Source organism: Cicer arietinum, chromosome 3, assembly GCF_000331145.2.
Source record: "Cicer arietinum cultivar CDC Frontier isolate Library 1 chromosome 3, Cicar.CDCFrontier_v2.0, whole genome shotgun sequence".
Lineage (NCBI taxonomy): Eukaryota > Viridiplantae > Streptophyta > Magnoliopsida > Fabales > Fabaceae > Cicer > Cicer arietinum.
The window spans coordinates 44098827-44117423 of record NC_021162.2 but is presented as its reverse complement, the minus strand read 5'-3'; the positions used below and the strand labels follow the sequence as shown (position 1 = coordinate 44117423).

Here is an 18597-nt window from a genome sequence, read left to right as displayed (position 1 = left end):
AATAATTATTTGAACAATTCCAATCCACACACACGGATGAATTATTTTAGTATTTTGGATTTAACAAACTATCACTCACGAATGAATATTATAATGTATCGCAAAGCACACAATGAGATTGACAGAATTAGGATGAACATATAAAATTGAAAATGTGAAAAGTACATAAATTTATAAATCGAATGTTTCAAAATTAATATAAATTATATAAAATGAAGAAATATTATAGCTAAATGTATAATTTTAACAATAAAAAATAGATTTTTGAGGGTTCATCAATTATTTCAGAGACTAGAGACTGTAGACTATTTATTTACAAAACAACACCTGAAATTAATATGATTTTTAGAAAAACTTCAATTAGCTAGTATATTTGTTTTTGAAAAGTTAACTAACTAAGATATACCAAATAAAATAATTCTAAAATCAAATCATTTATTATTAGGTTTTGAAAATTTAGGTAAGCTGGATAGATTCTAAAATCACATGTCATTGAGAAATCTTATCAAATATTCCATTCATGATTTACATATTTAATAGTATGAATATATATAGTTATATTATTATTGCTAAAAAATTATTAATATTTGTAATTAAAAAAATTATTATTATTATTATATTACCTAAAAAGTTGAATATTCACACTCCTTTTTAATATACTTTTTATCATTAAAAACATCAATCAAACCGTTAAAAATGTATTAACAATTATATGTATTTTATGATAAATCCCATCACACAAAAATAAATTAACTAGCATAAAGAACACCAAATTACTAATTTTTATTCGTAAATTTTTTTATTAAAATAAACATTTTTAAAATATTATTTCCTCCTATTATACAGATATGCAATTTATATTTGAACATAGGTGGATTATTATGTCATATATGATGCAAAATTAGGATTCTCTCAATTTACATAATCAAACATAAAGATATAATCCATTTATTAAATCAATTTAATTAATCATTAATTTTTATAAAGTAACCATAGATCCAGAGAAAAAGAGGATCACTCTTTACAAAACTAAAAAAGCATTCTCCAAAACAAGTATTTAAGGAGACATCCCCACCTCAACCCAAAATACTTTTCCTATGCTTTTTGTGACAAATATAGGTCCCATAGAAGGTGTATAGAAAGAGATATCCACACACACATCAACTAGTCCCATTCCTTTCCCTAACCCAAAATCCACAAACATTTCAAAACAAAAAACAAACCAACAAAAACTTCAATTTATAATATTTATTTTTTTTAAAATAAAAAAAAATATTATACGTAAATCCACCACATGGTTTTGTATCTTTCTTGGAGACTCTTTTATTTCTTGGAAGAGTAAGAAACAAGACATTGTCTCTCGCTCTTCTACAGAAGCTGAATATCGTGCTATGGCATCCACTACCGCTGAAATAATTTGGTTGCGTTGGCTTTTGTCTGATATGGGTATCTCTCTTGCTAAGCCAACTCCGATGCACTATGATAACAAGAGTGCTATTCAAATTGCTCACAACTCGGTCTTTCATGAACGCACCAAACACATTGAGATTGATTGTCATTTTACTCGTCATCATCTTCAGCATGGAACTATTACTCTACCATTTGTCCCTTCTTCTTTACAGATTGCTGATTTGTTCACAAAGATGCATTCCATTAAACGTTTCCGTTTTTTAGTTGACAAACTCTCGATGCTCCATGATAATGCATCGTGAGTTTGAGGGGAGATATTAGATAATATTATTATATATTAGTAGTAAGGGTATTTTAGATATTTTCTATTTTCCTCTATATATACTCATTGTAACCCTATTAACTTCAGTTTTGGTTTATTATATGATATGAAACCCTAGAGTGGTTGTTTTCTCTTCTTCCTCTTTCTTCCTCTTTTCATTGTTAACAACTATTACTTTATTGATATATCTAATTGTATTGTTTTGACATTTTTAGTTTCTACTGCAACTTCAAATAAAACATATTATGACTTATAAAAAAATAATAAAATAAAACTTTTTTAGCAAAAAATGATATGAAGACATCGCTCATTAAATTGTGATGAATTTCTTACAAATAGTTTAATTGTTTAAATTAGAAAAAAACATTATTAGTTATTATAGATTCAATAATGTATAAATTTGTCTCCTTAGAGGATGATTGAACACTATTTTTTTATATCGGAGTTTTAATTTACATTTCTTACAAATAGCTTAATTGTTTAAATTATATATTAAATTTTACATTATTTGTTCGCTAATTAAATTTAATATATAAATTTTAAAAATTTATTTTATTTTTCTTTTATTTATTTGGCCACTAATATAAATTAAGTTAGCTTCACCGCTTAGAGTGAGTAATAAAACTCATATTTGATGGAAATATAGATTTTGAACATCATATAAATAAGATGATCTATTTATTTCATGTTTTAAAGATTTAGATGAAGATTGATATTGAAACCACCTTTGTTTGTTGTGCTATTGCAACGATATGGTGCTGCACCAAGCTAAAGTTCGTATGGGATGAAAATGAAATGCGTCACTTTTATCACATCCATAACCATTCATGTGATTTTGTGCTTTGCTTTCTTCAAGGCTTAAAGAGCAGTTAGGTGTCAAATACTTCCAATGGATTATCTGTCTTTGTTAAATAAAGTATTTTCCATGATAATTCTGGCAACTGATTTAATATTTTAACAACTCTGCTATGCAGTTTCATAAAAAAATTGTTTGCAAAAGGACCGTGAACATACTGACCAACTAATTATGCAGTTCCGTGTTACGTGTGTCTGGTTAAGATAATAAATTGCAAAATCAAATATAAAACAATTTTGCAGATTTATTCAGCTAGAATCAGCTCAACATGTAATTAGATTGTATAAATATGTTACATGCTAATCTATTTTAACATTAGCATATCTTCTTCTGCAAAAAAATAAAAAACATTAGCATATGTTTAAGCAGACATCAAGAGTTGAACTGAAACCAGAAATAAATGGACAAAATATTTCTTGACAACAAGAGGTCCATATTAATCTATTTTAACATTAGCATATTTTTAAATGAAATAAAGAGTTGAACTGAAACTTAAAATAAACAAACAAATTTATCGTATATCAAACAATACGGACAAATGTTCATGAGTAATTATATACAAAGATAACATACAAGAACACTATTATATAGTCCCTGATACAGGTCTTTGTTTTTCATGACTGTCAATAACTTAATATATAATCAATCACACACATTGTTGCACTAATAAATAGAACAATCAACTAAGTAACTTCAAACCCCACAAGCATAGTTATTTTTCAAAAACACAACATAGTAACACTGGATATTAAATCAAAATAAATAAAAAAATAGCAACACTGGACAACTTCGTTCCTCTTCATCAGTTGTCTTTGTCATACTTCATCAATTATTGGAGTTGAACTCCACCTAGTCAAATTATAAATGAATGTAAGTAGGCTATATTTCATGGTATGGAAGGCTCCCGGCCAGCGTGGTATCAGAGCCTTGTTACTAGAAGAAGGGGTGCATATGGTATGAACATAGATACCGTAATATTTAACTTTTCAAAGAAAAAGCTAACAGATACCTTTTTAGAAATCTCTTCCTTATGGTAGAGTTGAGATCAATGTCCAATGGGTCAGCATCTGATAATTCCAGAAATGTAACTTCCGACAACTTGTCTGCATTAATGGTACCTGGACAGAAAGTTTCCATCTTGAAGCAGTTGATTAAAAACAGTTTCTCCAAGGATGGAAAACACACAGTAAAATTCCCTGTATAAAAGCACTTGAGTTCGTATAAATCTTTAAGAATCAAACTCTGGAGCTCATCAAATATTAGCTTTTCATCCTCATGTGATGCATCACCCTCATGAGACACTATCTCTTGTACTGATTTACAATTAATTATCTCCATTGTTTTGAGTCGAGTCAAAGTTTTGGCCGTTGAGGAAGTGAACAAATTTACCAATCCATGACAGTCATACAAAATCAAACGCATCAGATTGGAGAAACATACTGGGGATGCTGCTATGTTCCTTAAACGAGAACATCTAGTTATTTCCAATGTTTCTAGATTCTTGACTAAGGGTTCAACCCAAGAGTGCTCTAACCCAATGGAATTGAGATCCTCAAGTAATTCAAATATTAATACTTTAAGATGGGATAGGAACTCTGTATGGACTACATCAGGTCTTTGGAAGCAGAAAATCTCCTTGAACGAACTACTAAACACCACAAGCTTGTCTATATTGGGCACATGTTGTAAAAATGCATATGGAAATGCATCTGATTCAACATGAAAGCACGGAAAATGAAGAAATTTTAATTTGTTGAAGAGGCTTCCCTGCAAAATCAACTTCAATTCTTTCTCGCCCAGTGACAAGTGCTGCAGGTTGGGTATAAGCTACAAAGAGAAGCCAATAACGAAGCAAAAGAAGATTTGGGAAGTTAAAAAGATGTAAATTAATTAGGAGTATTTTGGTAAAGAAATAATTAATAAAATCTAAAATTTAAAATAAAAAGTGACCAAGAAATTTTTCAAAGTTTTATATCGAAGGAGGGAGGTAGTATATGCTATTTGAAATAGTACAATAGCGTTCAAGAATACATAATTATAATAAGTCAAGTATATTTGACTTATCTAAATGTATAGAACATACATAAATTAAACTTAAGAGGCATAGATCCCAAGAAAATAGCTGTATAAGTCAAACTTCACAGTTCTACTGCTCACTAGTGCATAAGGTGGATGTAAATCCACCAGTCATATCAAGCAATGCTAAAATGCATTTTTTGACTCCATAAGTTTCACAATTTGGCGATTTGACTCATTATTTTGAAAATAATAATTTTTGACACGCTTCGTTTCAAAAATTAATAACAATACAATAATTAATAATAATAATAATAATAATAATAATAATAATAATAATAAATAATAAATAAAATAAACTAATTATCTATTTTCACTCTTTTTTTATCTCACACCCTCATTTTTTTCAACTTTCTTCTCTTTCTCGGCAAATACCACCTCTCCCCTATTATTTTTGTTTTTTTTTTCTTCTTTTCTTCTCCTTGCTTCTTCTCACTCCACAACACTTAAACCCTCAACTCTTAAAAGAAATTTAACATCCCCAATAGCATAACTTCTCATACTTCAACAAATAATCTTGGTTATGATTTTTGGGGACTAGGGTTAGTGAGTCAAGGAAGGATAAGGGTACCCACTTCTTGAAAGTTGTTTATTGAGGCTCTTTGATGTAAATACACAACTCTTATGCTAATAATGAATCTCTAGGAAATGTAGTTTTGTTTAAAAATCTTATTTTGTGCTTAGAGTAGATTTAAATGAGTTTTATGGTTTCCAATAGTTAGCTAAACTTTAAAATAATTTTTCTAAAGTCTTGAGAATATTTTTGATATTCAGATTTGTCAGTTGAGGTCATGCCGACTACTCTGAGTTGTTGGAGTATAAACGTAGTCGATTCTCCATAGTTGTGAGTACACGATGATCATCATCATATATTTTTATAATGCAATAATTATTATTTTACTTGTTTTCTATATTAAAGTATTTATTGAAAAATTAGAGAACACAACCTTTAATTTTTTCTCGATTTCATCTTTAATTATTTTCATGATCTTTGTTATATAATATGTTAATATTTTGATTTGTTTATGAGTTATAAAGTATTTAAATATTAAATTTTTATACAGTTGAATATATTTTCTATGTGTTATGATGAAATGAGAAATAATTTATTTAACGTGTTGGAAAATCGTTGTTATTATTATGAAATCGTTAACGACGGTAGGTACACCTAGTTACATCATTTTGATTAGGGAGAGTACACCCGTTAGATGGAGTCACCCCTATGAGAGATGTCATCCGTAGGAGGAGAGGGCTATCAACATAAGCTTCCTAATTGATGTGATGATGTTTTGCGGCATTGAGAGGAGAGGGCTATCTGTTAGATGGAGCCACCCCTAAGGAAAATACCACCTTTAGGAGGAAAGGTCTATCAATGAGATGAAGCCGCCTCTTGGTTCTCAAGAATTGTATTTTTACTTGTTTGATTTTCTATGACGATTTTAAGGTTGTTCATTTTGATTTCGCTTCGCTATTAATTGGTTTTTTATATGTAATTTGCAGCTACTTTGAGTCTAGAAAGTATATTGGGAGATGTATTAAATATTAGATTATCCTATTTGGATTATGACTAAATTGAAAGTTCAAACATGAATTTTATAAATTTGGAAACGTTGAAGTTACAGATGATACTCTATCGAAATTTTGATAAAAGTTATATTTTGTTGAAATGATTATTGAAAACTATTTAGTCGTTTAATTTTAAGTTAATTGGTAGGCTTGTCAGGCTATGAGTATAGCTTGTGTGCCGGTCACGATGTTTAGTTTTTGGGTCGTGACAAAGATGCTATCAGAGCTCGATCGTAGGTCCTAATAGCTGCAAACATAGGGTGATAATAAATTCTTGTTAGTAAATTGTGTGCCCGAGCACAACTTACTTGAAAATGGCTATTAACACTTTATGAGAGTCTCATCTGTTGTCTGAATCTGTGTTTAAATTCATTATCACTATCTTTCCACATTTTCTTGTCGTCTTGTTCAATTTTTGATCAATGTTCTTTGATTAGGTTAGAATGCCACCCAAGACTGGGATTCCTACTATAAGGGAAATTGCTGATTAGTCAATTGCCCAAGCCCAAGGCGCTCGTCAACAAGGTCGTGTTTCAGTTTGTACTCAAAATAGGCGTAAAGCTAATATTGGCGGACGTGGCTTGGATGACAATGTTAAGGTACCTAGGAGGAGGGGCGGAAATCCAGCTATGGAAGAGTTTGGTGCTGGTCTGTAGGGATTACAATAGGTTGTGCAACAAGAGGTTAGACAAGTTGAGCATCAGATGACGACTACAACGAGGGGGATTGAGGTTACTTTACCAAACTTCATGAATCTTAAACCCCTTCCTTTTTCTGGGTCTACTGCAACTGAGGACCCAATACAATTCATTGATAGTCTAGAGCGGCTTTGGGGAGCATTGAGTTGTTTTGAGGTAAAAGCAGTAAAATTGACATCATTTCAGCTAATAGGCGTGACACGTGATTGGTTTGATATAGTGTCATCCGGTAAACAAGTTGGGTCACCTCCATTAGCATGGAGAGAGTTCTCTAAGTTGTTCATGGCTCGTTTTCTTCTGGAGACTGTTAGAGATCGATTAGCTCATGAGTTCGAGCGATTGAAAGAAACAGAGGGTAAAACAGTTTTAGAGTATAGTGCTCGTTTTACACAGCTCTCTAGACACGCTCCTTACCCTATCAATGAGAAGATGGGTGTCAAGAAGTTTATTAAAGGATTGAGGGATTACTTATTTAGATATGTGGTTGGGTCGAATTGTTCTATTTTTGTTGAGGTTTTGAGTTCTGCACTTCAAATTGAGCAACGACAAAAGGAAAAATGAGGTAATAGACAAGATTCACAGAAGCAACAAAGGGTTGAAGGATCTTACAATAACTATATGAATCACAATGGTGGATCTATGTTTGGTTATCAAGGGCAACAAAGACTCGTGTCTCAAAGAAGTGGTCATAGCAAGCAGTCTTCCAGGACAATGTAGAGTCATAGCTCAGATTCTGGAGCAACATCCCAATCCACTTTCCCTCAGAGACATTTCAGTTTTTCAGCTACACGATGTTCTATTTGTGGTAGGTTCCACTTTGGAAATTGTTCCAAAGATGGTAATGATAAGGTGTGCGATCAATTTGGCCAAGTAGGTCACATCAAGAGGGATTGTCTTGTAGATACGACACATTCATCCACTAGTTATGCATTAACACCAACCACTTTGACATCTTCTCAAGCTCATTATGCATCCATGCGACAAAGTGGAAATTCTTTTGTCAGAGATTCAGGAACATCTCAGCAAGGAGGTAGAGGATTTGGTGGTAGAGGTCAGATACCAGCAGGAAGTGGTCAGGCTCGAGTGTTTGCTTTGACTCGTCAGGATGTTGAGACATCCAATGCATTAGTTATAGGTGTGCTTTCTATTTGTTCGAGAGATGCTCATGTTTTGTTTGATCTTGGAGCTACTCATTCTTTTGTATCCTCGTTGTTTGCTACTCGATTTGGTAAATGTTCATCTTCTTTTAGAAGAGGCTTTAGTTGTAGCTACACCTGTTGGAGGAAATTTGCTTTCTAAGTCGGTGTATCGTTATTATGATATAACTATTGAGGGCAAGGCGTTTCCAGTAGATTTAGTAGTAATTGACTTAATAGATTTTGATGTGATTTTGAGTATGGATTGGTTGGGTTTTCATCATGTCTCTTTGGATTGTCATAACAAAGTGGTGAAATTTGAGATATCGGGACAATCAGTCTTCTCGTTTCAAGGAGCACGTTGTTGGGTACCACATAACCAAATCTTAGCCTTGAGAGCTAGCAAGTTAATGAGAAGAGGTTGTCAAGCGTACTTAGCCTTGGTAAGGGATACACAAGTGGCTGAGGAGAAATTGGAAAAAATTCCAATAGCATGTGAATTTCCAGATGTTTTTCCTGAAGAACTTCATGGGTTGCCACCTAATAGGGAGATTGAGTTCTCTATAGACTTGGTTCCTAACACTCATCCTATATCCATACCTCCTTATCGTATGACCCTAGTAGAACTTAAGGAGTTAAGGAAGTAACTTCATGATCTTCTTGATAAGGGTTTTATTCGCCCAAGTTCTTCTCTATGGGGAGCACTAGTATTATTTGTAAAGAAGAAAGATAGATCAATGCGGTTGTGTGTAGATTATAGGCAGTTGAATAAAGTAACTGTAAAGAATAAATACCATTCGCCACACATTGCTGAATTGTTTGATCAACTTCAAGGAGCTCAATGTTTTTCTAAGATTGATTTACGATCTCGGTATCACCAGTTGAAGATTAAGAGGGATGATGTAACGAAGACAGCTTTCCGCACACATTATGGACATCATGAATTTCTGGTTATGTCATTTGGGCTTACTAATACCCTGACAACTCTTATGGACTTGATGATCGCATTTTTAAACCATTCTTGGATCAATCTGTGTTTGTGTTCATTGATAATATCTTTGTTTATTCCAAGAGTAAATAAGAACACGAGCGACAATTGAGGTTTGTTTTGCAAAACTTAAGAGATAAATAATTATATGCCAAATTCTCTAAATGTCAATTTTGGTTGGATAGTGTGGCATTTTTAGGTCATGTTGTGTTTAAGAATGGAATAAGTGTTGATCCAAGTAAGGCGTAAGCAGTGCATAATTATCCAATGCATTAGTTATAGGTGTGCTTTCTATTTGTTCGAGAGATGCTCATGTTTTGTTTGATCTTGGAGCTACTCATTCTTTTGTATCCTCGTTGTTTGCTACTCGATTTGGTAAATGTTCATCTTCTTTTAGAAGAGGCTTTAGTTGTAGCTACACCTGTTGGAGGAAATTTGCTTTCTAAGTCGGTGTATCGTTATTATGATATAACTATTGAGGGCAAGGCGTTTCCAGTAGATTTAGTAGTAATTGACTTAATAGATTTTGATGTGATTTTGAGTATGGATTGGTTGGGTTTTCATCATGTCTCTTTGGATTGTCATAACAAAGTGGTGAAATTTGAGATATCGGGACAATCAGTCTTCTCGTTTCAAGGAGCACGTTGTTGGGTACCACATAACCAAATCTTAGCCTTGAGAGCTAGCAAGTTAATGAGAAGAGGTTGTCAAGCGTACTTAGCCTTGGTAAGGGATACACAAGTGGCTGAGGAGAAATTGGAAAAAATTCCAATAGCATGTGAATTTCCAGATGTTTTTCCTGAAGAACTTCATGGGTTGCCACCTAATAGGGAGATTGAGTTCTCTATAGACTTGGTTCCTAACACTCATCCTATATCCATACCTCCTTATCGTATGACCCTAGTAGAACTTAAGGAGTTAAGGAAGTAACTTCATGATCTTCTTGATAAGGGTTTTATTCGCCCAAGTTCTTCTCTATGGGGAGCACTAGTATTATTTGTAAAGAAGAAAGATAGATCAATGCGGTTGTGTGTAGATTATAGGCAGTTGAATAAAGTAACTGTAAAGAATAAATACCATTCGCCACACATTGCTGAATTGTTTGATCAACTTCAAGGAGCTCAATGTTTTTCTAAGATTGATTTACGATCTCGGTATCACCAGTTGAAGATTAAGAGGGATGATGTAACGAAGACAGCTTTCCGCACACATTATGGACATCATGAATTTCTGGTTATGTCATTTGGGCTTACTAATACCCTGACAACTCTTATGGACTTGATGATCGCATTTTTAAACCATTCTTGGATCAATCTGTGTTTGTGTTCATTGATAATATCTTTGTTTATTCCAAGAGTAAATAAGAACACGAGCGACAATTGAGGTTTGTTTTGCAAAACTTAAGAGATAAATAATTATATGCCAAATTCTCTAAATGTCAATTTTGGTTGGATAGTGTGGCATTTTTAGGTCATGTTGTGTTTAAGAATGGAATAAGTGTTGATCCAAGTAAGGCGTAAGCAGTGCATAATTGACCCATACCTACCACAGTAAAGGAGATTCGATGTTTTATTGGTTTGGCTGGTTAATATCAACGTTATATGAAAGATTTCTTTAAAATCACATCTTCATTGACTAGGTTGACCCAGAAGAAAGTTGAGCTCCAATGGACTGAAACATGTGAGGAAAGCTTTCAAAGGAGTACTTAACGTCATCACCTATTTTGCATTACCCCAAGGTGGTTAAAGTTATGCAGTTTATTGTGATGCTTCTAGAGTTGGTCTCGGTTGTGTACTTATGCAACAAGGTAAGGTTATTGTCAATGCATCTAGACAACTCAAGAGGCATAAGGCAAACTATCCCACATATGATTTAGAAATGCTGCAGTGATTTTTGCTCATAAGATTTGGAGGCACTATCTATATGGTGAAACTTGTGAGATTGATACCAATCATAAAAGTCTTAAGTATATCTTTCAACAACGAGATTTAAATTTAAGACAAAAAAGATAGATATAATTCTTAAAAGATTATGATTGCACAATCTTATACCACCCAGAGAAAACAAACGTTGTTGCAGATGCTTTGAGTAGGAATTCTATGGGTAGTCTCGCTCATATAGCAGAAGTAAAAAGGACAATAGTTAAAGAATTTCAAGAAATTTTTGAAAGTGGAATTCAATTTGAACTTGATCATTCGAGGTAATTTTTAGCCTATGTAAAAATTCATCCAACCATAGTTGATGATATCAAATAAGCTCAAGGTCAAGACTCACACTTGGTGAATATGGTAAATAATGTTCATAATGGTAAAATTTTAGACTTTTCAGTTGATTCTGATGATGTGCTGAGGTTGAAGTCTCGACTGTGTGTTTCAAATTTTGGTGGCTTAAGAAGGAAAATTTTAGAAGAGGATCATCATTCTTCTTATACTATTCACCCAGGTTCTAATAAGATGTATCAAGACTTAAGAGAATTGTATTGGTTGGAAGGGATGAAGAGAGACATAACAGATTTTATCTCTAAGTGCTTAGTGTGTCAACAAGTAAAGGCTAAACATCAAAAGCCTATAGGGTTACTTCAACCTGTTGAAATACCTGAATGGAAGTGGAAAGTCGTTGATATGGATTTTGTCACAAGATTACCACGAACCCAAAAGGGTTATGACTCGATGTGGGTGATTATAGATCAGTTGACCAAATTTGCACATTTCTTCGTTGTGAAGACTACTTATAATGCATCTCAATATGTTAAACTTTATTTAGATGAAATTGTCTCTTTGCATGGTGTGCCGATGTCTAATATTTCTGACCGTGAGGCTCAATTTTGGAAGTCATTCCAAACTTCATTAGGAACTCGTTTGAAGATTAGCACGTCTTTTCATCCTCAAACTGATGGTCAGTCTGAAAAGGACTATACAAATCTTAGAGGATATTCTTCGTGCTTGTTTTATGAATCTTGGAGGTAGTTGGGATCAACATTTGTCCTTGATGGAATTTGCATACAATAATAGTTATCAATCTAGTATTCAGATGGCTCCGTTTGAGGCTTTGTACGAAAAACGATGTAGGTCTCCGATAGGATGGTTTGAAGTTGGAGAAGCTAAACTAGTTGGTCCAGAGTTGATTCAAGATTCTATTGAAAAGGTTTAATTGATTCGAGATCGCTTAGTGACAACTCAAAGTAGACAAAAATCCTATTCTGATAAGAAGCGTCACCCCTTAGAGTTTTCAGTGGGAGAACATGTATTCCTACAAGTTTCACCAATGAAAAGAGTTTTGCGGTTTGGTAAAAAGGGGAAACTAAGTCCAAGGTTCATTGGACTATTTGAAATTTTAGAAAGGGTCGGACCAATAGCGTATCACTTGGCACTTCCTCTAGATCTCTCAGGAGTTCATTCGGTCTTTCATATTTCGATGCTTCAAAAGTATCTTTATGACCCTTCTCATGTGATTAATCATGAACATGTGCAGTTAGATGAGAGTTTATCATACGTTGAGCATCCAGTAGCTATATTAGATCCCCAAGTAAGACATTTACGCTTAAAAGATATCGTTTCAATAAAAGTTCTTTGTTGTGGTCCATCCAGTGAAGAAACTACTTGGGAATCCGAAGAAGTCATATGTGCTAAGTACCCACACTTATGTTGAAACCCAAGGTCAGTAGTATTTAATAAATAAATAAATAAATAAAAAGTCAAATAATTCGAGAACAAATTTTTATAACGAGATGAGATTGACATGCCCCGTTTCAAAAAATAAAAAAAATAAAAAATATTTAATTAAATATAATAATAATAATAATAATAATAATAATAAATAATAAATAAAAAAACCAACCACCCATTCTCACTCTTTTTCTATCTGATTCCCAACTTCTTCTCCTTTTTCTTCTCTCTCGACAAACACCACCACTCCCCCATTTTTTTTTCTTATTTCCTTCTCTTTGCTTCTTCTTACTCTACAACACTTAAACCCTCAACCTTAAAAGGAATTTAAAATCCCCAAGAGCATAACTTCTCATACTCCTACAAATAATATTGGTTATGATTTTTGGGGGTTAGGGTTAGTGAGTCAAAAAATGATAAGGGTACCCATTTCTTGTAAGTTGTTTATTGAGACTCTTTAAGGTAAATGCACAACTCTTATGCTAATAATGAATCTCTAGGAAATGTAGTTTTGTTTAAAAATCTTATTTTGTGCTTAGATTAGATTTAAATGATTTTTATGATTTCCTAGAGTTAGCTGAAATTTAGAATAATTTTTCTAAAGAATTGAGAATATTTTTTATACTCAAATTTGTCAGTTGAGGTCTTACCGGTTACTCTAGGAGTTGTTGGAGAACAAACATAGTCGATTCTCCATAGTTGTGAGTAGACGACGATCATCGTCATATATTTTTATAATGCTATAATTATTATTTTACCTATCTTCTATATTAAAGTATTTATTGAAAAATTATAGAACACAACCTTTGATTTTTTCTCGATTTCATCCTTAATTATTTTGGTAGACCTCTTTGATCGAGGACCTTTTTATTTTTTGTAAAGTATGTTGAGTCGTTATGTAATTTGCTGCTATTTTGAATCTAGAAAGTCTTTTGACAGATGTATTGAATATTAGATTATGCTCGTTGGATTATGACTGAATTGAAAGTTCAAACATGAATTTTATAAATTTAGAAATGTTGATGTTATAGAGGATACTCTGTCGAAATTTCGAGAAAAGTTATATTTTTTTGAAATGATTATTGAGAACTGTTTAGTCGATTAATTATTAAGTTAGTTGATAGGCTTGCCAGGATATGAGTATAACTTGTGCGCCGGTCACATCATTTAGTTTTTGGTTCGTGACAATATTAACATCCTACCTGTTGAATAAAAGAAAATGAGAGAGACATATGGTGAAACCGTGTGTTTGAACTACACAACGGAGTCTGTTTTATATAGGCTCAAGGCAATGAATAAAAAAATAAATATGGGAGATATTATCCCTATTTAAATGATATGTAATAAATATAAATATATTTTCAACACTCCCCCTCAAGCTAGAGCATATAAATCATATGCACCAAGCTTGTTACATATATAACTGATTCGAGGACCTCTTAGGGACTTAGTGAATACATCTGCCATTTGATCATTGGAAGATGTCGCCTAATTTGATCTTCTCCCTTACAAAGTGACAATCTATCTCAATATGCTTGGTCCTCTCATGAAAAACCGAAATAGAGGCAATGTGCAATGCTGCTTGATTATCACAAATTAATGTCATTTGTGTTGCCTCTTCAAATTGAAGCTTTTTGAGTAACTGTTTCAACCAAATGAGTTCACAGGTCACTAATGCCATTGCCCTGTATTCAACTTCAACGCTAGATCTTGCAACTAGACTTTGTTTCTTACTCTTCCAAGATATTAAGTTCCCTCCAACAAGTACACAATACCCAGAAGTGGATCGCCTATCAATGGGTGATCTTGCCCAATCGACATCTAAATAACCAACTATTTGAGTATGTCCTCTGTTTTCATAAATTAGACATTTTCCCGGAGTACCTTTAATTTATTTCAAGATTCGTATCACAACATCCCAATGTTCTTGACAAGGAGAGTTTAAGAATTGGCTTACCACACTGACTGCAAAAGAAATGTCTGGACGGGTGACTGTGAGGTAGTTTAATTTACCAACCAATCTTCTGTATCTCCCTGAATCTAAAAATGGCTCCCCATGATTAGGTAGAAGTTTGACATTTGGATCCATAGGAGTGTTAACCGACTTGACATTCAATAAACCTGTCTCTTCAAGAATATCCATGACATATTTTCTTTGTGAAATTATTAAGTCGTCCTTAGATTGGGCTACCTCAATACCCAAGAAGTAGCGGAGCTTTTCAAGATCTTTAGTTTGAAACTGATCAGATAAATGTTGTTTCAACTGGAGTATGCCATGTTGATCACTACCAATTATGACAACATCATCTACATAGACAATTAAGTAAATGCACCCTTGGGTTAAGTGGCGATAGAAAATAGAATGATCAGCTTCACTTTGAATCATGCCAAAGTGTTACACTACTGTGCTAAATCTACCAAACCAAGCTTGAGGAGATTGTTTAAGACCATAGAGAGACCTCTGAAGTCGACAAACCATGGTAGAGGACTCCCATTGAGCAACAAACTCAGGTGGTTGCACCATATACACTTCTTCTTCAAGGTCACCATGCAAAAAAGCATTTTTAATGTCAAGTTGATGTAGAGACCAATGTCTGATAGCTGTAATAGAGGAGTAGTCTAACATAGGCCATCTTAGCCACAGAGGAGAAAATATCACTGTAATCGAGGCCAAAAACTTAAGTGTATCCTTTTGCCACCAAACGAGCTTTAAAACGATCAATCTTACCACCAACTTTCATCGTATAAAGCCAACGACATCCTACTAAAGACTTTCCAAACGGTAAAGGAACCAATTCCCATGATAACTCAAGCCAATTTAATAAGGGGATGGGTTACGAGAAGGATGAAGGAGTGTCTGGAATGACCTCGGTATCAAGAACATGTGTAGGGACATGTACAACCGATGGTGGTTCACGACGATGGTATGTCTGAAGAGGTTGTACAGTGGAGGATCAACAAGAGGAGTCTCAAGTGGGACAATGGGAGGGGCCACCGAAGGTGTCTCAAGTGGTGCACACGTAATAGGCTCTAGTGGTACAAGAGAAGGTGAAATGGTCTTTGGTAGGTCCAGAGGAATAGTTGCAGACAAAGGATCAAGAAGAAGCGACTCATAGTATGTAACAGACTCAAAAAATGTGACATCATCCGATATGAGATATCATAGAAGATTAAGAGAATAACAACGATAACCTTTTTGGGACCGATGATAACCAAGAAAGACACATTTTAGTGATTGAGCTGAAAGTTTATCAAGACTAGGAGTGAGAATATGGACAAAACATGTAGATCCGAAGACCCGAGGAGGAAGTGAGTGAAGAGGGGTACCAGGGAAGAGGATCGAGTGAGGGACTTTGTTATCAAGAGCAGACGAAGGCATGCAATTGATAAGATAGCAGGTCGTTAAACCAGCATCGCCCCAAAAGCGAGATGGTACATTACCATGAAGAAGGAGAGTACGAGTGATTTCAATAGGGTGTCGATTTTTGCGCTCGGCTACCCCATTTTGTTGAGGTGTATGAGCATAATGTAAGACCCATAATTTGAAAGTATACTTTATGTATTTTAGTGTATTTTGGTATTGAACTCGGAGGCTTTTTAGCCAAAGTTATTAATATTTTGGGAGTTTATATGACCAAAAAGATATTTTGATGCCGATTAGAATTACTCGTCGATGAATAAATTAATTAACTGTGGTGAATCTTTTAGGAAGAATTTAATTCTGGGGAGTTTTGTTAAAAATATCTCGAGTCGCGAGTTTAAGAATTGGCTTACCACACTGACTGCAAAAGAAATGTCTGGACGGGTGACTGTGAGGTAGTTTAATTTACCAACCAATCTTCTGTATCTCCCTGAATCTAAAAATGGCTCCCCATGATTAGGTAGAAGTTTGACATTTGGATCCATAGGAGTGTTAACCGACTTGACATTCAATAAACCTGTCTCTTCAAGAATATCCATGACATATTTTCTTTGTGAAATTATTAAGTCGTCCTTAGATTGGGCTACCTCAATACCCAAGAAGTAGCGGAGCTTTTCAAGATCTTTAGTTTGAAACTGATCAGATAAATGTTGTTTCAACTGGAGTATGCCATGTTGATCACTACCAATTATGACAACATCATCTACATAGACAATTAAGTAAATGCACCCTTGGGTTAAGTGGCGATAGAAAATAGAATGATCAGCTTCACTTTGAATCATGCCAAAGTGTTACACTACTGTGCTAAATCTACCAAACCAAGCTTGAGGAGATTGTTTAAGACCATAGAGAGACCTCTGAAGTCGACAAACCATGGTAGAGGACTCCCATTGAGCAACAAACTCAGGTGGTTGCACCATATACACTTCTTCTTCAAGGTCACCATGCAAAAAAGCATTTTTAATGTCAAGTTGATGTAGAGACCAATGTCTGATAGCTGTAATAGAGGAGTAGTCTAACATAGGCCATCTTAGCCACAGAGGAGAAAATATCACTGTAATCGAGGCCAAAAACTTAAGTGTATCCTTTTGCCACCAAACGAGCTTTAAAACGATCAATCTTACCACCAACTTTCATCGTATAAAGCCAACGACATCCTACTAAAGACTTTCCAAACGGTAAAGGAACCAATTCCCATGATAACTCAAGCCAATTTAATAAGGGGATGGGTTACGAGAAGGATGAAGGAGTGTCTGGAATGACCTCGGTATCAAGAACATGTGTAGGGACATGTACAACCGATGGTGGTTCACGACGATGGTATGTCTGAAGAGGTTGTACAGTGGAGGATCAACAAGAGGAGTCTCAAGTGGGACAATGGGAGGGGCCACCGAAGGTGTCTCAAGTGGTGCACACGTAATAGGCTCTAGTGGTACAAGAGAAGGTGAAATGGTCTTTGGTAGGTCCAGAGGAATAGTTGCAGACAAAGGATCAAGAAGAAGCGACTCATAGTATGTAACAGACTCAAAAAATGTGACATCATCCGATATGAGATATCATAGAAGATTAAGAGAATAACAACGATAACCTTTTTGGGACCGATGATAACCAAGAAAGACACATTTTAGTGATTGAGCTGAAAGTTTATCAAGACTAGGAGTGAGAATATGGACAAAACATGTAGATCCGAAGACCCGAGGAGGAAGTGAGTGAAGAGGGGTACCAGGGAAGAGGATCGAGTGAGGGACTTTGTTATCAAGAGCAGACGAAGGCATGCAATTGATAAGATAGCAGGTCGTTAAACCAGCATCGCCCCAAAAGCGAGATGGTACATTACCATGAAGAAGGAGAGTACGAGTGATTTCAATAGGGTGTCGATTTTTGCGCTCGGCTACCCCATTTTGTTGAGGTGTATGAGCATAATGTAAGACCCATAATTTGAAAGTATACTTTATGTATTTTAGTGTATTTTGGTATTGAACTCGGAGGCTTTTTAGCCAAAGTTATTAATATTTTGGGAGTTTATATGACCAAAAAGATATTTTGATGCCGATTAGAATTACTCGTCGATGAATAAATTAATTAACTGTGGTGAATCTTTTAGGAAGAATTTAATTCTGGGGAGTTTTGTTAAAAATATCTCGAGTCGCGACGGTAGTAGATATTTTTGACAAAAAGTGGTTTGGAGAGGTTATGGGTGAAATGGTAATTTTAATAAATATCTAGATATTTGTTAAGTTATATATATATATATATATATATATATATATATATGGTTGTTTGGAGGGAAAAAGAAAGGAGATAGAAAAGAAGGAAAAGGAAATAGAAAGAAAGGAAATTAGAAGGAAGGAAAAGGAAAAGAAAAGGATATAAAAAGGAAAGAAAGAAAAGGAAAGAAAGGAAAAACAAGGGAAAGAAAGACAAAGGAGAGAAAACAACATTTTCCATCCTCTTCCTCA

General features: G+C 34.2%; 1 protein-coding gene across 2 annotated transcripts in view; it reads right to left on the bottom strand.

Annotated features, from left to right (window-relative positions):
* Positions 1–3086: 3086 nt before the first annotated feature.
* LOC101507264 (uncharacterized) overlaps positions 3087–18597 on the bottom strand; it is a 56942-nt gene continuing 41431 nt past the window's right edge. For both annotated transcript variants that reach the window (XM_027330411.2, XM_004514146.4), the window contains 2 exons: positions 3598–4415; positions 3087–3437 (listed from right to left, as the gene is read on the bottom strand). In XM_027330411.2, the coding sequence (XP_027186212.1) occupies positions 3404–3437; positions 3598–4415 (852 nt within the window). In that variant the 3' untranslated portion in view covers positions 3087–3403. The remainder of the gene's footprint in view (positions 3438–3597; positions 4416–18597) is intronic.